This window comes from Eupeodes corollae, chromosome 2, assembly GCF_945859685.1.
Source record: "Eupeodes corollae chromosome 2, idEupCoro1.1, whole genome shotgun sequence".
NCBI lineage: Eukaryota > Metazoa > Arthropoda > Insecta > Diptera > Syrphidae > Eupeodes > Eupeodes corollae.
The window spans coordinates 30,349,415-30,371,291 of NC_079148.1; the positions used below are offsets into that span (position 1 = coordinate 30,349,415).

The 21,877-nt window shown below is 32.6% G+C and overlaps 1 protein-coding gene across 1 annotated transcript; it reads left to right on the forward strand.

Annotated features, from left to right (window-relative positions):
* Window positions 1-236: 236 nt before the first annotated feature.
* Window positions 237-18,914, forward strand: LOC129947902 (aminoacylase-1-like). Its single transcript, XM_056058656.1, has 7 exons — window positions 237-533; window positions 9,195-9,539; window positions 15,851-15,997; window positions 17,798-18,081; window positions 18,151-18,284; window positions 18,353-18,413; window positions 18,698-18,914. The coding sequence occupies exons 1-7, from the start codon at window positions 449-451 to the stop codon at window positions 18,839-18,841; spliced, it is 1,200 nt and encodes a 399-aa protein (XP_055914631.1). The 5' UTR covers window positions 237-448; the 3' UTR covers window positions 18,842-18,914.
* Window positions 18,915-21,877: the final 2,963 nt, after the last annotated feature.

The window sequence follows — 21,877 nt, forward strand, 5'->3', positions numbered from 1 at the left end:
ATAGGAGATCTCAGTTTGCAATTCAGTTGGCAGTTGGCATTCAACCTACCCTAAAGATATTATTGTCTGCGATATTTTTCTTTTTATTCTTATATTTGAATTCTGTTTTTTTTCAAAGAAAAGTGAAGTTCTAGGCCGAAGAAAGAAGTAAATTAAAAGTGAAAGTTTTTTTTTTTAAGAATACCAAATCGATTTCATTGCAGGTAATAACTTTTTGACCGTAAAAAAAAACTCTGTGAGGCATAAAAGCCGGATATGACTTAGATGTCAAGTGTATTTTTGTCTGAATTGTTTTATCTTTTACTGCATTATTTTAGATTGAAATTAACGAAAATCTGCCAAAAAAATTCCATCCGAATTGACAGCATCGAGATTATTTTGTTGTGTTTTTTGAATTGTTGTTTAAAAAAAGACCAAAGCTAAACGCACAGTAAATTCTACACGCAATATGAGTACGTGGGAGAATAATGAGGAAATCAAAATATTCCGAGAATATCTTCAAATACCAAGTGTTCATCCTGATATTGACTATGGTAAGTGAGACTGTTATATTTTCTTTTTTGCAAACATTAAAAGATGCCATCAATCTTTCGAATTGATTGGTTGGATTTGTGTTAATTAATTAATTTATTATTGATATTTGCGAGAAGGCAAATTGGCAAAAATACTAAGAAATATATCATTCATGTGCAGACAGTCAGTGTGTTAAGTTTATTTTTAAAAAGTATTGGATTGGGGCTTAATCGTTTATTGATATTATTTATGCAATTTGAATTTTACCTACATAAATATTAAGGAATGAAATAGTGGTTTCGGGAAAATATTTAAAATTTTCTAGAACATTATTTCTTGTTTTAATTTCTAGTCAGATACAAAACAAAAACCTTCACCGTGAAACTAAATTAGTTCTCTTAACCGGTCTCAATAAGAAATGAAACATTTTTTTTCCGAAAGTCGCGTCATCTTGAATATTCCCGTTTAAGTTCAATATAATTAGAATGGTTGTTGCGGATTTTAACAGTCTTTTTTGGTTTGCCGTGAGATTCTTTCAAATAAAGAATTAAATTACATGTTAAAAAATTTTCGGATTTTTCTTTTCTTCCCTTAGCACATTAACTTTGAAAAAATCATGAGAAATTCTTTTACTTTTGTTTATAAAGTCTTTAACTTTTCGTTAAAATTCCCATTAATGTAATTGTACTTACTACAAGTTGTTTTTAGATAACACTGGTCAACACTGGTTTTGTCACACGAAATTTGATAGCTAAATTTGTTTTGTCAATCTAGTCTCATTATTAAATCACAATTGTCAAGTGTCAATTAGCCTCAGTTTTGTTGTGATACGGTATAACTCAAAACTTCTTCTACGCAGCAAATTAACAGAAGCGCTTCCAAGTAAACCGTTTTAAAAATATTTTGTGGTTGCATTTTAACACCTTATTGTTATTAACCCTGTGAACATGTCGAGGAAGTGTAACAATGATCATATCTATTATCTAAAAACCAAAACATTGGTGTTATCACCAATGTTTTAGTTTTTCTGTCGCAAATCAAGACAAATCCTGGGCTCCTAATGTCTGTTGCATAACGTGTGTGAAAAATTCAACCGACTACTGGAAGAAAGGCGCACGACCTATGCCGTTTGCAGTACCCATGATATGGACTGAAAAGCGAGATCACGTTTCGGATTGCTATTTTTATCTCACTGACATAAACGGTATAAAATACCAGAAAAAAATACTTTTATTTACCCTAACTTATCTTCGGCTATAAGACCAGTCTCTAATTGTAAAAAATTGCCAGAACTATTACTAGTTGCAACTACGTCTGTTGAGAATGACCATTCACACCCGTCCACTTCAGGTTAATGTGTTGACGAGGACGATGACTTTCAGTTTAAAGGAATCGCAAACGAGCCAAATTTCATAACTCAAGGAGACTTAAATTATTTAGTTCGGAATCTAAATTTGTCAAAAAACAATCAGAACTAAACGGTGATTTTTTAAGAGCTTGAGAACTTAAAAAAAAAAAAAACGCATAAAATTTGCAAAATCTCATCGATTCTTTATTTGAAACGTTAGATTGGTCCATGACATTTACTTTTTGAAGATAATTTCATTTAAATGTTGACCGCGGCTGCGTCTTAGGTGGTCCATTCGGAAAGTCCAATTTTGGGTAACTTTTTCGAGCATTTCGGCCGGAATAGCCCAAATTTCTTCGGAAATGTTGTCTTCCAAAGCTGGAATAGTTGCTGGCTTATTTGTGTAGACTTTAGACTTGACGTAGCCCCACAAAAAATAGTCTAAAAGCGTCAAATCGCATGATCTTGGTGGCCAACTTACCGGTCCATTCCTTGAGATGAATTGTTCTCCGAAGTTTTCCCTCAAAATGGCCATAGAATCGCGAGCTGTGTGGCATGTAGCGCCATCTTGTTGAAACTACATGTCAACCAAGTTCAGTTCTTCCATTTTTGGCAACAAAAAGTTTGTTAGCATTGAACGATAGCGATCGCCATTCACCGTAACGTTGCGTCCAACAGCATCTTTGAAAAAATACGGTCCAATGATTCCACCATCGTACAAACCACACCAAACAGTGCATTTTTCGGGATGCATGGGCAGTTCTTGAACGGCTTCTGGTTGCTCTTCACTCCAAATGCGGCAAGTTTGCTTATTTACGTAGCCATTCAACCAGAAATGAGCCTCATCGCTGAACAAAATTTGTCGATAAAAAAGCGGATTTTCTCCCAACTTTTCTAGGGCTGATTTTGGTAATAAAATTCAATGATTTGCAAGCGTTGCTCGTTAGTAAGTCTATTCATGATGAAATGTCAAAGCATACTGAGCATCTTTTTCTTTGACACCATGTCTGAAATCCCGCGTGATCTGTCAAATACTAATGCATGAAAATCCTAACCTTTATTAGAATCTCATCTAAAAATTAAGCGATTTAGAAAAATGCACATAGAAGGCTTTTAAAAATGTTGTTGCAAATTTGTTGGGTAACCACAAGAGTGACAGCTACAGGGAGTTGGTTAGCGAGCTGTTAATGACATATAAAGCTTTGGGTTGCAACATGTCACTTAAGATCCAGTTTTTAGGCTCCCACCTAGATTTTTTTCCTGACAATTTAGAGCCTGTCAGCGACGAGCACGGTGAGAGATTCCATCAACACATTTTGCATATGAAAAAGCGGTACTAGGGAAATGGAACCCAAATATGTAAGCGGATTACTGCTGGGCAATCAAAAGGGACCAACCAGAAGCGAAACATGGAAGACAATCTAAGATTTATTAAGTCATTTATAAAAAAATACAGTTGTGATTAACAAGATCGGTGTTATTTCGCAATATTTTAAATTACTCAATAAAATTAAAATCTTTGACCAACAAATTTTTGTTAACTATTTACCAAAAAAGTCCGTGTGGCAAAAAAAAAAGTTAAAATTTTGTTGACCAGTGTAATTTTGAAAAAATTACAGTTTTGGGGAGTTATTTAACAAAATGCATTTAAATCATTGTTTTCAACATGGCGTCACTTTACTCTTCCGGTAAAACTATAAAATTTGTTTTTTAACAGAAACATATTTTCCTCACTTAAAAATCAAAGTTTTATTGACATATTAACTGCAGTTTTTCGACAGTTGTCTTCAATTCCATCAATTGAATAAATAAAATGTCAAAATATTTGTGTTATAGATTAACTTTTCGTTTTGATTGTTGGGTATCCAGAAACTATGGTTTCTGAGTGATTGGGACATTTCTAGACAGCTTTCTAGCTTTTACAATGTAAAAATGCAGATATTCACAAGTGTTTAACTTAATCGGAATTTTGTTTTGAACTAAGGCCATTTTTGTAAGAAATTTATCTGGAACATTACAAACAAAAATTTTAGTTGCCGTACAATTCCATTCTTCGCTATTTTTGGTATTCTATGCAGTTTACAGTTATTGAAATAAAATTACAATAAGGAGATGAAAGCAAGTACTTAAACAAATAAGACCGTCTGTTTTGGTAAATTTGGAGCATGATTTGGATCCATCCATCTTTTATTTATCAACCACCTGTACAGTACATACACAACCCATTTAGATATACAGTTGTGTTCATAAAAATAGCAGTGCTGGTCACATTTTATTAGATTGTCAATTAAATTTAAGAACGGAAATTCTTACAAAAAAAAATTGACTTGTTACTTGCATTTAACGGTCTTTCGTTTTCATATTAGATACTTTTAGCTTGAAGTTATACTCTACTTTTTCCGGTGAACACCGATTATTTCAAACTCTCTGGATAAAGAGGGTTCATAAAAATAGCAGTGCTTTTGTTTTTGTACCATACTAGCATATACAAAATTAATAAATATTAGCTCAAAAATAAACAATCGGTCGGTCAAGACACTGCAGCGAAGAAATTCGAAAACTGCGGTTGGAGGGAAAAACCTAAAAAAATATTTAAGACATCCTAGCCTGCTTAGCAAAGATGGTCAGTAACGCCTTAAAATGGCAAAATAAACCGAAAACGCGAGGCCCAAAAAGGATGACTACTGAAAGAACTGACAGAAAAATTGTTCAGTTATCACAACAGAACCCTTTCATAATCTCTAGGAAAATAAGAAATGGACTTGAACTGTCTGTTAGCGCTGTCGCAATACGAAGACGTCATTTAAGAGTGAAGCTACTGGCCCGAATTCCAAGCAAGGTACAATTCTTGACGCAAAGGCAATGGAGTTTGTTAAAGCGCATAAAGATTGGGCAAAAGAGAAATAGAGTGAAGTGATGAAGTGATGAAGAAACAGTGAAGCATGGTGGAGGAAAAATTATGATATGAGCTCGCTTTTCATATTACGGGATTGGGCCTATTTATCTCATGGGGGTTAAAGGGAAGCAAACGAGTATATGAACATTCTCGAGGGGGTTATGTAACCCTATGCTGAGGAGAAAATGCCGTTGGCTTGGGTATAGCAACAAGACCATGAGACAGAGCATACGTCAAAAAAGGCAAAACCAAGGTTTGCGCAGAAGAAGTTATCCGTTATGGAATGACCCACTCAATCAACCGACCTTAACCCCATCGCAAATTTGTGGGTGGATGTTAAAAACGCAGTTCATATAGCAAGACCCTAGAATTCGAAAGAATTGTGGAAAGTGGTTCGTGATTTATGGAACGCAATACCAGTCGAAAGGTGTCAGGTTTTAGTGGACTCGATGCCATGTAGATGCGAAGCTTCATAAAAAACAATGGTTATGCTACAAAGAACTAATTATAAGCTATCATTATTTCTACACTTTCAAATAACTTATTACAATTTTTCTTACTTCTTACGTAATAGATCTAGTACTTTGTCATGCACTGCTATTTTTATGAACAGTTTTACTGTGACAAAGCTAACGGTAAAGAACCGATAGTACTTATTTTCTGTTATTATGAATAAAATATTTTAGTTTGTTATTAGAAGTTTAATGAAATGTATTATAACGTTGACATTGAAGGCCTTTTTGTTTTATTTTGAGAGCACAGCTATGTTTATGAACACAACTGTATATGGGTATGATAATTAAAAATTACAGTTACTCAGATGTTTTGGAAAATATGTGATTTCGTTTCGAATATTTCATTGACTCATGCATCTTTAGTATAGGCCATAGAAACTTGAAATCGTTTTCATTCACAAAGCTAGTGGCTACGAAGTCAAGGGATTCTGATTGGCTAAATCTAACTACAAAATAGTTGAACAGTAATTAAAATTCCCCCCCCCCCCCACGTAGTGCACAAATTTTGGCTACAAAGTTAGTGCACACTGGTTTTGACGTATCCCAATCACCTGCTCGGTAAGGACACAAGAATTCAAAATGAAATGAATCTTTCCGTATTTAAAAACAAATATAAATCAATCATATTATATCTTCTAATATGGTTTTATTGAATTTAAAAAGAAAAAAAAACTGTTTTAAGTTCTGAAATCACAAATGTTTCTTATTTCATATATTTGTGTTTATCATTACTATGACAGTTGTAGATTGACTAGCTTTGTAGTGAAATTTTGCATTCACAAAGCTAGTAAAATTTTGATTACTTGGTCACTAGCTTTGTGAATGCGTCCATTTTTATAAAGCAGTGTTACATCAGTTGCAACCAAAAAAACTATGTTTGGATAAAGGGAAATTGATTTTAAAACCAGAGTGCTTTTCTTTTTTGAACAATTGTTAACTTTTCTTGTTATGCCAAAAAAATGTTACGAAGTGTTGGAATTCACAAGAATCGTTTAGGAACAACAATTGTTAGAAACTGTTGATCTGTCAATCTACCCATGAACATTTCTTGCTTATAACATTAACGCGAAAATTAAATAACGGAAAAAAGCTTGAAGCTGCATTTAAGATGATTAGGAATTTTAATAAACATCAATTAATAAGAAAACATTTCTGAAAGAAATGAAACAACGAAAAAAATTGGTTTATTGTATAATACAAATTTGTGGTTAGATTGAAGAACTGTTAAATTCTTTGTTTTCTCCAAGCCAAAAAAGACAATTACTTCTTTGTAAACAAATGATTAACTTTAACAGTTCAACTCCGCTAACAAACTGAGTTGTGGATTTTTACAAATCGAAAATATTTGACATTTCAGCAATGAGTTTATGAACGGTGTGATGACGTCTTATTGTTAGAAATCGTAAGAATCTAAGCATTCAGGAATAATAATATTAACAATAGCTTAATCAAGAAAATAGACCTATTTCTCAAATTTCTTTAAAAAAATATAGCTTACAAAATAAACACTCAATAATGCCTTGATATTTTTGTCTCAAAAAATAACATGCCTCAAAAAAAAAAGAAAGTGATACACGAAACAAAATGATCTTCTGATTAAAGGTGGATAAGTAGAAATCAAGGAGTTACTTACCATGACGATCACTATTCATTATTTGATCGTTGGAAATTCCAGTAATTTTTTCCTATTAATAATTAAGTTTTATGACTTGCTAAGTTGGTACCTACTAAAGGCTTTAGTTTTTGGGATTAATATTTCCAACAGACATAAATAAATTGCTAATATCGTTTTTAAAAATAGTGCAATATCCTTATTTTTAACAGCCTTTTCTTTAAAGAAATAACGTTACTTGCAGTGGGCGCATTTACAAAGCTAGTAGCTACGTAGTCAAAATTCAATAAGCTTTGTGAATGCAAAACTACACTACAAAGCTAGTCAATCTGGAACTGTCATATTATTGAAAGATGCAAATATATAAAATAAGAAACATTTTTGATTTGATAACTTTAACTTATCTTCTCTGTTTTTAAATTCAATAAAATCAAATACTTCACTTATTCAAATACTGAACAATTTATTTTATTTTGAATTCGTGTGTTTTTACCAAGCAGCTGATTGTGAAACGTCAAAATCATTCTCCACAAACTTTGCAGCCGAGTTTTACACTACGTCGGAGGGGAAATTTCAACTACTTTTGTAGTTAGATTTAGCCAATCAGTATCCGTTGACTACGTAGCCACTAGCTTTGTGAATGCGACCAATACGACCATTTTGGTAAACTTTGAATATCTCCAATTTATATTTTATTGCATCCTGGTAGTTTACAAGCAATATTATTAATAATGGCTACATTTTAAATAATGTAGAACAGTTAAATTATTTTTTTCTAATTTTCCATTAATGGTTTATGAATTAAAAAGCTTCTTAAAATTGTGAAATAACTCAATTAGTTCGATTTTTCATATATGTATATTTGCAAATGCTTTAAATTAATTTCATTTCTCGACGTTTCAAGGTCCCTAGAGTCGAAATAAATGATATTTAGAAAAATAATAAATAATAAATTTTGTTATACAGATAATAAGACAGAAAGATGCAGAAAGGGCTCTCAAAAAAATTGCGTGGGTGGTTTTTTATTTGAATAAAATTTTATATAATATACTGTAATGTGATATCAAAAAAGTACATTTTTTGAAAACATCCATTTAACGGTTTTTTTTATAAATCAAAAAACTAAAAAAAAATTTATTACCTCCGAAATTTTACGACTAAAATATGATTTCATCTCCAAACAAATTTTGTGCAACGAAAAAAAGTGTTTTTGACATTTGATGAAATTTTGAGAAAAATCGAATCGACAGTTTTTTTTATAAAAAATAAAAATCTAAAAAAAATATTACTCAAAGCTGGTAAAAATTGACTATCGATTCAAATATCTTTTCAAAAACTTGAAATTTAGGCTTCAAACTTATTGTATCTTATAAAAAATATTATTTTCAACATTCTGAGAAATGTTGAGAAAAATCAAATTGAGTGTTTTTTTTACAAAAAATAAAAACCTAAAAAAAAATTAATAAAAGTTGGTAAAAAATAAAAACCGATAAAAAATTAACAAAAGTTGGTAAAAAATGATTTTCGACTCAAATATCTTTTCAAAACATGAAGATAATAACTTCTATTTAATTTTAACTTCTAAGAAATATTGTTTTCAAAATTATGACAAATTTTGAGAAAAATATAATTGAGTTTTTTTTTACAAAAAATAAAAACCTAAACAAAAATTTATAAAAGTTGGTACAAATTGATTTTCGACTCAAATATCTTTTCAAAAATTGTAGATATTGGCTTTAAACTATTTTTATTTTTCAAAAAATATTGTTGTTAACATTCAGTAAAATTTTGAAAAAAATCGAATTGACAGTTTTTGTACAAAAAATTAAAAACCTAAACAAAATTTAACAAAAGTTGGTAAAAATTGATTTTCAACTCAAATATCTTTTCAAAAATTTGAAATATTGGCGTCAATCTAGTTTTATCTTATAAAAATATTGTTTTCAACATTCAATACAATTTTGAAAAAAATCGAATGGACAGTTTTTTTACAAAAAAATAAAACTCTAAAAAAACAATACTAAAACTTGGTAAAATTTTACTTTCGACTCAAATAGCTTTTCAAAAATTAAAAATATTGGCTTCAAACTTATTTTATTTCACAGAAAATATTGTTTTCGATATTCAGTAATTTGTATATAAAAATCCAAAGTCCGTTTTTTCATATAAAATACATATAGACAATAGTACATATAGACAAACTTTTAAGAAGAGATGGGAAGTTATCAGTGTGGGTCGCATCCCAGCCTCTTTTTTATTTTTGTATTTTTTTTCTTAAGAAATTAATTTTATTCTTATCATAACTTTCAGAACCATGTGTGGCCTTTTTGAAAAAACAAGCCCAAAACCTTGGATTGCCTTTGAAAGTCTATACACCAGGTGGCGAAAAGAAACCAATTGTTGTTATAACATGGATTGGTTCAAATCCTGAATTGCCATCAATAGTATTAAATTCACACATGGATGTTGTGCCAGTTTTTCCAAACGAATGGAAACATCCACCATTTGGAGCAGAGATGGATTCCGAAGGTCGTATTTTTGCACGTGGTTCACAAGACATGAAATGTGTTGGAATGCAACATTTAGCTGCTATTCGAGCCCTAAGAAAAGCTGGCATTCAATTGAAACGAACTATTCATGTTACATTTGTGCCAGGTAAATATTTATTCAAGTATCTTAATTACTAGGTAAACCTTTTTATACTCAAATTAATATTTTAGGTAAACCATAAACATTATATTTAAAGCCTAGTAATATAATGTACATACATTTTTATTAAAATTAATAATTGTTTTATCTTAAGAAACTGTTGATATCGAAAAGGTGAAGATATCAAATTGATTACATTATCTTAAACAACCGCCATATCCTGTTAAACAAATAACTTAATGATATTGTTTTAGATGATTCGTAAACCCGAATGAATAGATTTAAAAGTAGTGGATACGATAAGATAATGTAGATGAAATACAAAGAGTAGAATATTGTTCAAATAAAAAGAATAGGAATGTATTTATTACTTTTATTTCTAGGTACACTTTAAATACTATAATAGTCTTGCACGTTTATGATGAAGATTATTATTCAGATTTCAAATTATCTTAAAAATAAACATATAATGCATGTGTTTTACATTATGTAACGACATTTAATATTATTCCTGCAAAAAAAAAACTTTCAAATCCATACAAACATTCAAAGAAATCAACTTTACTGGTCTGACTGTATTTGAAAAGCTACGTTTTTCCTTGAGATGGTTCTGCTTCTGTATTGGACATTTATAATGTTTATTCCCACGATTTAAATTACAAATTAAACAATAACTTTTAGTCAAACTAATTATCAGTCGATTATTTAACCAATATTTGGACATCAAAATCAATTACTTTAACGTATTCAAAATTAAATGATTAAACTCGAAAAAAGAGAAGTTTTGAGCTCACAGAAGTGTTTTCTTTAACCGCACTGCACGAATGTGAAATAATTTGCAAAACTCATAATTCCTCACTTTGGTATTTCTTTGATAGTATGATAGTATGATAGTAAATTGTTTTCGGCGTTTACAATGAGAGGATTTGTTTACGTTAAAAAGAACCGCCACGATAAAGCTCTTTTGGTAGAGCACATTGATGCTCTGAATTATATTGCTACGAAATCATTGAACAGCTGATTAACAAGACGAACCTAAGCTATTGATAGTAAACATTAATTTTGTTTTCTATTTTTTTTTAATATCATATTATAAAGCCTTCCGCTATTCTTTTTTGTCTGAAGGTTCACTTCTTACGATAACTTGCACTTATCTTATAAATAATATAATATTTTCTTTCTAATACTATATTATAAAGCCTTCTGTTACTTATTAAGTAACAATGAAAAACGCCTTTTTTAAGTAGTACAATTTATTAAAATATTATCATATATTTATACAAAATTATCCCAACTTCAAAAATAAGTGCGTTAGGCGCAGAAAACTTTTCACGAGTAAAAGCGTTAATATTTAAATTTCTGGGATCAAGAATATTAGAAAGAGAAGAATAAAGTAAATAAAAAAGAGACCACCTTATGATGGTGGACACCAAAAATACTCCATTTACCAAGATCGGAATCTTTCGTACATTTCACTCTCCCAAACCCTTTTGTTTACATTGTTGTATTTGTAATTTTGTAATTTTTTAATTTTTTTGATGTGAAAACAAACACAAAAAAAAAACGATGCCGTGGGCTAGCGGCACTTTGCAAAGCAAACACAAAATGGGAAGGCTAATAAGTTTTTTCTTTTTACTTTTTGTACTTCATATACAACTCATTCAATAGATTAAATAATCGACATCAATGTTTATTGTTGACGTAAAGAAGTTTTTTTTAGTGAATTCCCAGTTTTACGCAAAATATAATTTTCATTCATTCCGTAAAAATGTTTAGTTGCCAAAGTTCAAGTTAACTTATTATTGTTTAAAGGGTATGTTTAATGAAAGTGCTGCTAATAATAACAAAATTAATGAGTTACGTATATATTAAAAATGCTTTACACAAAGCAACTTATTTTTAAAACATGGTTACCTCAAACTTGTATTTCAAAATTTAACTACAAACGAAATTCTTACTCTAACATAGTCCCTCAAAAAAAATGTTCAGAAATATTCCTGCAACAAATTTGGTCATGCAATTATCGAACTGCTTAAATGATGAAAATACTAATCTAATTAAGGAATCTGAACTAGCTAAAGTTGGCAATGGAACTTCACAAGTATGCTTCTCGAAGCATTGTTTGTACAAAGAAATTATATTGAAATTAAAAAGCTATACAAATCTTCCAATTTAAGACCATGTCAGCACTTCAGATTCTGTTGGTTAGGATTGTTTAGTTTTTGAACGAGGCCATAAAACATTCAAAATAAAGCATTTAGATGTGCCTGCAGACTATAATGCAGCATTTTGATGAGCCGGAACACTAAATGTGAGAATGTGTTTGGTTTTTGCATCATTTCACGCACACTTTCTTACATTTCGTGTGTACTTAGCTTGTAGGCAAACCGAAATGTCAGTCTGAGATTCCGATCTTGGTAATGGAGTATTTTTGGTGGACACGTTCAGTGCAAGCCAATTTCAATCCTGGGCCTGTTTAAGTATCTTGTCCTTTTTTGTTCTACATCAGCAACACCTTCTGTTATTCTTTCTTAACTTCTTATTAAAGCTTAACTTCTTACGATTACCTTTTTTATCATCCATTAACTCATATTTCAATCTTTCTTTATTTTTCTTTATATACATTTTTTTTGTAAATAACGAATTTCAATATTCTAAAATATCATCATCTTCTTCTATCCGTTTCTGAGCTTTCTTCTTAATCTAGTCATGCAGTTTAGGACTTTTCCCTTGTACTGGACCACTATGGGTCCATGTCATTTAAAGTTTTTCAATAATGATTAATCCTTATCCTAACAATAGTAATAGGGAGTATTTTTTCGATAGTGGTAGTGCAGTTGAGTATCTATTCATTGAGATAAAATGTAGGTTAGGTTAGGTTGGAGTGGCTGTCCAGATGTCATTGACGCACGTAGACCTCAAGGGTCACTTGTGATACCACTAATGAGATTACTCATGGGAGAGTAATGAATTTAAACAAACCATTTTGTACTTTTAATAAAGTTAGAGAGACGTTTTGTGTCAATCGTTGCCAGTTCACTGGTATTATCGAAGAAGGGATTACCGAGAAAGTAATTCCTTCTAATGGAGAGTGCTGGACATGTATATAGAAGGTGTTGGACTGTTTCCTCTTCCTCCTCGTCCATGCAGCTTCTACAGAAGTCATTTGTGTAGACCCCTAGCCTCAGAGCATGTCTACCTATGAGGCAGTGTCCCGTTATTACTCCAATTGTAGAGCTTATACATTGTCTGCATTTGTTGATTCTAGAGCATATTGTTTGAGAAGATATTTGCATGTAGCAAGTGGTGTTCCTATGTTATGTTTTTGTCTAACATTTTGAGCTCATCGGCTTTGCAATTTCCCGGAATGTCTCTGTGGCCCGGCACCCAAATGAGGTGAATATTAAACTGTTCCGTCATCTCATTCAGAGATGATCGACAATCGTGGACTGTTTGAGAGTTTGTGGATACAGACGCGAGAGATTTAAGAGCGGCTTGGCTGTCTGAGAAGATTCGTATATCCTTGCAAGATATATAACGTTTTCTTTGAGCCGGGATAGTGCTCCTTTAATCGCCATTATTTCTGCCTGTAATACGCTACATTGATTGGGAAGTCTATAGGATAGACTGAGATTCACTTGTCCTGAAAAGATACCACTTTCAACTCCGTGATCGGTCTTTGAACCGTCAGTATAGAAGTGTACCGCATCGTCTTCCAGGGGTCTCTCTTCTTGCCAGGAGGATCTTGAAGGGATGGACACATGGAAGCTTTTACCGAATACCATTTTTGAGGTGGTATAGTCTAAGCGATCTGGGATAGATCTGAAACTGTCTAGAATAGTAAAAGAGATAAAATATAACAACAATAAAATTCTGTGGGGATCAGTTTATCGTCCACATACTAATATTGATTTAGCACCACTGTTTTCAGTAATTGATGAGTTATCTTTTGTATCACCTTTCGTCATTGTTGCGGAAGATTTTAATAATAACGTTCTCAGATGCTTTGAGCTCACGGATAGTATGAAATCACTTAATTTATTTCCTGTAAACACTATAAGCCGAGCTCATTTTACAAGATACAATAGTACCTTACTGGATATGTTTTCTTTGAATAATTTACATAAAGTTCTTCTTTGTGACCAACTTTCTGCTTCCTGTTTCTCTCGCCAATAATTAATTTACCTAACGTTTGAATGTTGACCTCTGCAATTATCCTCTATGTTTAGCTAAAGAGATTTCAACAATGTTGACAAACTGCAGCTAGAATATGATTTGAATTCAATTGAGTGGTACAAGTACAATTTCTTCATACTAATATCAATTATCTCTTCAATTCACATGTCCCTATTATTACAAAAGAATGCCGTAATAAAAACCAGTATTGGTTTGATAACAATATTAAGTCTCTAGTAAGAGAAAGTAACCTAGCATACAGACGCTGGAAGACTTTAAGGCTTGATGAATTGTATAATTTATACAAAGTTCTGAGAAATAAGGTAATGAGCAAAATACACGAATCCAAAAAACGATTTAATGCTCCTAAATTAGACCCTTAGCCTTGAAAAAATCTCAACGAAATTGATGTTGGTAAGCAAATGACCAAAAAAGCTACATCAATTGATTGTAATGAACTTAACCACAACATTAAATGCCTCATACTCTGAGAACCAAATGGATGAGTCACAACTATTTGAAACAACGTTAAACGGACTTTCTTGGTCTGGTTTTAGTTTCTCTTCCGTTAATGAAACTGACGTTTTAGAAAGCATCTTAGCCATAAAGTCTACCTTCGCGTCGGTGTTGATGGCCAGCATCCAGTTTTTTTTAAAGCCATATACTGCCCTATGTACTGAAATACATAACCCCCGCGGCTTGGAAACAAGCCAAGGTTATTCCTATTCCTAAAAATCGTGAATGTGATGATTTCCGACCAATATCTATTTTACCGTTCCTTTGCAAGGCTTTGGAAAGACTAATGAATATACAAATAAGGGGTTTTCTTAGTGCCTGTGGAATGATATGCATCAATCAATTAGGTTTTAGACCTAAGCATAGTTGTACCACAGCCTTAATTGGGATTGTGGAAAACATAAAGAGTGGCTGTCGATGATAATAAGGTTACCATTCTAACTCTTTTAGATTTCTCTAAGGCATTCGACAGCTTCAATCGTATCACACTTTGTAAAAAGCTTAAAAATCAGTTTTGCTTCACATCACAATCAGCAAAACTCATTCTTTCTTATTTAACTGATAGGTCCCAGGCAGTGTATGCTAACGACTCGATGTCTTCATTTCTACCTTTGTGTAGAGGTGTTGCTCAGGGCTCTATTTTGGGCCCTCTGTTGTTTTCAATGTATATAAATGATCTACCTTTCTGTTCGCTGAACTTCTCCTTGCACATGTATGCGGATGATGTACACTTGTACAGTTATATAATAGCTTTTCACTTGGAATGCTGGAGAATGGCGCATACGAAGTAAATGAGGATTTGGATAAAATAGTTGTCTGGTCCCGTAAAAACGACCTTTATTTGAATTCTAAAAAATCGAAGTGCTTAGTAATTTTCAGAATCAATATTGATACTTCCTATTTTCCGACAATTTATCTGAACAATACAGCAATTGGTTTCGTTGATTCGTCGAAAAATTTGGGAGTAACGTTTAATAATAACTATAAATTGGAATGACCATATAAGACTAACGTTAGGAAAGGTGAATGGTGGTCTTCGTATGCTTTAGACTTCTCATTAACCTTGCTTCACAATGTTTTACAATCACGTCAACCGGAATACATATTTAATAAAATTATTTTCCCACAATCTTGTAGATCTTGTGATCTTGTCCCAATACGCTGCTCATATTTAGTATCTGAACGGCAGTTTTATGTGTATGCTTTTCGATCCTCGTTCTATTAGGATAATAAGCTGTACGACCCGGTTTCGAGGAGTGCTCAGAAAATTGTTTGAGAAATTTTGATGATGATAATTTTTCTATTTTTTTTTTTTTTATATTCATTTTTTAATATTTTAAGGATATGCTTAATTATTTTTCCTTTTCTAATGTTTAAGATTCATTTTTGTTCTTGAATTAAATATCAAATGTCACTTAAGCAATTGTAAAACGAATATACTTATAGTATTAAGGTACTGATGTTTGCTCTAATCTATAAGATATTGTATCTTACTGAGTAAATTATAATAAATAAATAAATCTAAATCTAATTATTTTAAGGGTGTTTAAAAAACATATATTATATATATTGATGGAAAGAATCAGAGCTCAAGTTTTTAATGTTTACTTTTATTTTGTATTTAGATGAAGAACTTGGTGGAAAACCTGGAATGGCTATGTTTGTTCACACTGATGACTTCAAGAAACTTAATGTTGGATTTTCGTTAGATGAAGGCATTGCTAGTGCTACAGATGTTTATCCAGTTTATTATGCAGAACGCTTCATAATTCGTAAGTATCAGGAAAAAAGACAATTCAAAAAGCCTATACTACATTCCTGAGTTAATTCACCGGTGAAAAGTCATAACGAATAGCCTTTTCTCAATAAGAAACGTCTGAACATACGAGTATACAGCTGTGGAATTTTTTTTTCAAAATATATTTTTTAAACTTAAAAAATGTTTCCAAAACATAACATTTATGTCATATGGCAGTTTCTGCGAAAACACAGCGTTTATTGGTGGACAACTAATTAGAAACAAAGAGAAAAATCATATCTTATTATAAAATTTATAACTTTATATTATCATTTACCTTATATTTATCTTTAATACCTTGTTGCGAAACCTTTTTGCTTCAAAACTTCCCGACATCTTCGTTCCATTGATGAAATAAGCTAGCACTGCTCTACGGGTATAGCCTTCCAAGCAGCTTATTATTATCTTTAATACCTTCGAAAGAACATCATTGTTGGAGTTATTTTTGAGAGCAACAGCTCTTTTAACATCTGCGCCAAGATGCTCTATCGGATGTAGGTCTGCACTTGATGATGCCCATTCCAGAACTGTTATCGATTGGTCCCTAAAGAACTGTTTCGTAATTCCAGCAGTGTGTTTGGGTTCGTTGTCTTGCTGAAACTTCCATATCACTGGCATGTTATCATCGGCCCAATCCACTAATCGTTCCTTAAGAATGTCAATGTATTTAACGGCTGTCAGCGTTATTATTGGCAAAACGTATTTAAGGTGGAAAGCTGTTCCTTTTGGCGTTCGGACATAACGTGCACCATCTTGGCCGATCCTATTTATTTTAGTTTCGTCACTCCACACTATGTACTTCCATTCGTCTGTTGTCCAGTTGGCGTGTGATCTTACGAATTCCATTCTAAGTCAACGTTACCTTGCGGTTACTAATGGTTTCTTGCAAGAAACACCACCATGTAACCCAACTTCTACCAATCTTCTTCTGATTGTGCGTGGCCTAATCGGGACATCGAATGCAAGCGAGAGTTGGCGTTGTATCTCTGTGGAGCTTATTTTTAGGTAATTTTTGGCCAGCCCACTAACTGCTCGATCTGTTGGCAGCTTGTCTTAGGGTCCCGTTTTCTACGAGGTACATTTTCAGCAGTCCCGAAGTTTTGAAAATGCTTAATTGCATTGAAAACTTTCTTTACAGAACAGTTCATTTGAGATGCAATTCCTCTATAGGACATTTTAAGCTTCCAAAGCTCAAGAATCGCTATCCTTGTCGGAGAATCACAGCTCTTTAATTTTCCCATTGCAATTACCTCCAAATTTTAAAAATTATTCTTTAAAAAAATTTGCAGACAATTTAGAATTTTCTACTTACCAATGAAAAATAAAAAGATTATTTTTATTTCACCCAAATCAAATGTAATTTAACTGTTTCTAATTAAGTGACCAGTTGACACGAACACTTTTTACACTCTACCTTGATTTTATTGTGCAAAGACTTATGCACAAATGATGCTTTTTCAAACAATTATGCAAAAACGCTTGCATTACACCGTTTTGGATGCCGCTATTCTAGTCACACTTGATAAAGTGAATGTGGAAATGAGAAGCAAGTAATGTTTCTAATTAGTTGTCCACAGCTGTAACACCTTGATTGACGAGATGAGTGTCAACATTACAAATAGCAAATATTAATAAGTAACCAATTATCCAGCTACTTACTTTGGGTAAATTTTGTACTGCTAAGTTGGCACTCATGCAAATAGTTTAAGTTCTTATAATAGGCGCAAATTCTGACTGAAATTTTACGTATCTATTTTTTACTTATTTCTTACAGAAATACATTTCAAAATATCCGGAACAACTGGACATGGTTCATTACTCCATGAAAATACTGCTGGTGTGAAATTAAATCACCTTTTGAGAAAAATGATGGAATTTAGACAGGAAGAAGAAAATAAATTGAAAAACAATAAGAACTTTACAATTGGTGATGTAACAACAATCAATCTAACTCAAATCCATGGAGGTGTACAAAGTAATGTTGTTCCACCAATGATTGAAGCTGTTTTTGATATTCGTGTTGCTGTTACGGTTGACCCTGATGCATTAATTCAAAAGGTAACTCCAATATAATAAAATAAGGGGAGTTGCCTCTTAGTTCATTTTTTCTTTTATTATTATTTTTAGATAGAGAAATTCTGTGAAGAATCTGGTGGAGGTATAGAGATTGAATTTGAGCAGAAAGAACCCAAGGTAGAACCCACAAAAATAGATGCTTCAAATATCTATTGGACTGCATTGAAGCAAGCTTTTGATGATGCGTAAGTTTATACGTAGATATATATTTAACATGTTTAATTTTCAACAAAGAATATTTCTTTTATTTTAGTGGCATTAAGACAAGTACTCAAGTCTTTCCAGGAGCTACTGATAGCCGTTACGTAAGATTGGTAAGCAAAGTAAAAGTCATACAAAAGGCTTTTAATTACTCAAGTAGCCCTATCACGAATTTCATCGTAATTAGAAACTTAAACGAATTCCGAAAAAAAACAATAGCGCCTAATACGTTCGCAGGAATTCCTATATGTTTACGATTACGATAGAATTCGTGATAGGGCTGAATGTGACAAAACTTTCACCAATTGTATTGTTTTCTTATTTAAGGACTGATTTATTTAAAATACATAATTTCTAAATTTAATTGATGATATAACATCACTTTTCTATTTATTAGGTTGGTATTCCTGCTATTGGTTTCTCACCGATGAATAATACACCGGTTCTTCTACACGATAACGATGAATATCTGAAAGCTGATACATATCTTGAAGGCATTGAGATTTATAAGAAGATCTTAAAGGCATTGGCGAATGTATGAAACACGCACAACCAATAAAGTGACCTTAAAACAACACTATGCTTCGCCTATGAAATAAAGTACCTTAAAATTATTTTTGAGTTTTTTTAACTAAATTTTCTTCCGAACATCAGCAAAGTTTTCGAAAAAATTATTAATAGGGCTCTGACTAAGTGGGCTGCGGACAACAAAATTATTCCGGATAAACAGTTCGGGTTCAAAGCGGGTCATGACACAATTCATGCTGCGTCTAAACTAGTTTCTGATATCCAATGGGATAAATCAAAACAACAATGCACAGGTGCTGTTCTGGTTGATTTGGAAAAGGCCTTTGACACCGTATGGTTAGAGGGTCTTTACCTAAAACTGAGCAGGCTTGGCATAAGCAAGCCATTGTTGTATATATAAAGTTTGTTGTTAAAAGTCGCAATGGAACTTCTACCACAAGATTCTCAATTAAAAATGGTCTTCAACAGGGAGCGGTGAATTCGCTGATTCTCTTCACTAGCGATTTGATAGGTAGTCTTACAAAGGCAATTGCGTACACCGACGATCTAATTGCGTACAGAACGGCCCGAAAGGTTGAGGTTATTAGAATTCTCTTGCAGCGTGATTTCGAAAAGATTCAGCGATATTGCGGCGACTGGAAACTGAAAATAAATGTCCAGAAGTCGGAGACAATTCTGTTCCAGACTCCGTTGGCTAGGGATACGTATAAGAATTGGCGCAAGATGGTCATCGTTGATCTTCATGGGCAGCCATTGGCGAGCAAAAGTGTAGTGAAGTACCTCGGTATCTGGTTAGATCAGTATTTGTATTTCGACAGACATACAAATGCTACTCTGACCAGGGCCGGGGAGCCTTCGCTCTGACGAAACGGCTGTTTTAAGCAGTCGGCTTGACCCCAGAGTGAAGGTTATTTGCTACATGGCCCTCATTCGGCCAATGATCGTTTATGGTTGTCCTGTGTGGTTCAATGTTGCCTCTTCCCAGATGGAGAAGTTTCGGGTGTTCGAGCGGCAGTGTTTACGACGCTGTACCGGCTTATATCGAACACCCGAATCTTCTTATGTGCTTTACTATTCCAACGAGGTCCTATACAACGGGGCTCGAATAAACAGAATTGACAATTTCGTGATAAAACTCGTTCGAGGTCACATTGCAAGAGCTATGTCTTCGACCAACAATTTAATTTTCGGGGCGTTCTATTCGAACGACGAGTATTTAGAGAGTACACGCTTGAGCGGCTTCATTCCACCAGAGGCATTCCTCTTTTTAGACAGATGCGGTCAGATACAGGATAGATTGTCAGTTCCGCTTATCTAACACGTCAGACGACGAACCGTGGATAGGCGACTCCTGTACATTTGCGACGTCATGGCACAAGGCGCAGGAAGCAGGAGAACCAGTTTTGGTGGCTTCAATCGGCACTTGATAGTGGGTAGTCGGGATGGGGTTTTAAACCTTGTTACTACTACTTGTTTTATAGTTTTAGGGTTTAGTTTTAAGTAGAATAGGCATGGTGGCACAAAAAGAAAATACAAAACAAAAATACAAAAAATAAAAACAAAAACATGGAATAAAAAAAAATAGAAAACAAAATATGAAAAACAAAAAACGTTAGATAGTTAAATTTTCTGCTGTGATTTTTCTAGTTTTAAGTAGTTTATAGGTAGTTTTAGTTAGCTCAAAGTTTTATATTCAGCCTTATCGGCAATTCCTTGGGATATATTTCTCTCACGGAATTTTTCTCTTCTCGAGAACACATTCCTCCTATCAGGAATTCCTGGCGGAATGCTTTTCCCTGGGAATAAGTTTTACCAATATGAAACGAGAAAAAAATATTCGAAAATAATGTTCAAACGGTTTGACATTTCATTTTAAAGAAAAAACAAAGAAGTTAGCTTTGTACAAAATAATTACATTTGTTAAACATTAAATTAAAGATTTATAAAAATGCAAAGAATATCAGTTTTGTTGTTATTAGAGGAACAAGAGTCAAGAAGGCGAAATGAGCCGAGAGCCATACGACACAATTTGAGAGACCATTCTAATCTTGGCTACTGGGTATTGAATTAACTCACATTTAAACAACAGATCAATAAATAAGTCAATCTTTTCAACAGGTGATGCTGGATATCCTCTGGAACCGTGGTTGTTGACACCACATAGAACAACAGAAGAAGGATCTTCGGAAAGTAAATTCAACGAAGCTCATACCTACCCGGTGCAGAAATATAATTGAAAGGACCAACGGGATGCCAGACCTTATTTAAAGTAGTTTCTAAGTAAAAATAAAAAAGAATCTTGATATTAGTTTTTTTTCAAAATTTTCTAATAAATACAAAATAAATAGAATTTAAATAAAATAGATCTTAGGGCCGAAAGGCATTAGTAGTTAGTGTATAGTTTAACTTAGAGTGTCCGTATGGGACCATTACGTTAGTTGTAAGTTAAGGATAATTAGGCTAGTTTTATGAATTTTTGTCTAGCTTTAAGATAGGTCTAAGGATGAATTAATGAAAATGAATTTAAAAATTTTCATAACATATACAAATAGCCAGAAAGTATGCATTATTTAAATATTTGTTCGATATTTCCGATCCAAATTATGTATAAGAAGCGTATTATCACTCGCGAGTCGCCTAAAGTCGAATTAACAATTTGGTGGTATTACCAATGGAGAACTCCGTAATTCGTCTTTGAAAATAAAACTGCCAAAATTAAAAACTGAAAGTGAAATGTCATTCATTGTCATAAATATTTATAAAGTCAGATTGAAGAATATTCTTTTTTTGAAAAAAGTAAATAAAAATAAAGATAATTAGCAGCGTTGAATTGTTTTTCGAGGATGAAAATGAAGAAGTAACAAATAAAGAAGAAAAAATCACGATCTGCAGATTGAGGAAAAGTTTAGGAGATGCTTCCAACCCACTGAAAGTATCAGATAATTTGTAATAAATTCAACAATTACTTTGATAAAATTTATCTAGATTTTTTTAATAGATTTGTGTTATACTTTCGGCTTAGCAAACACACATTTAAATATGTTTTAAG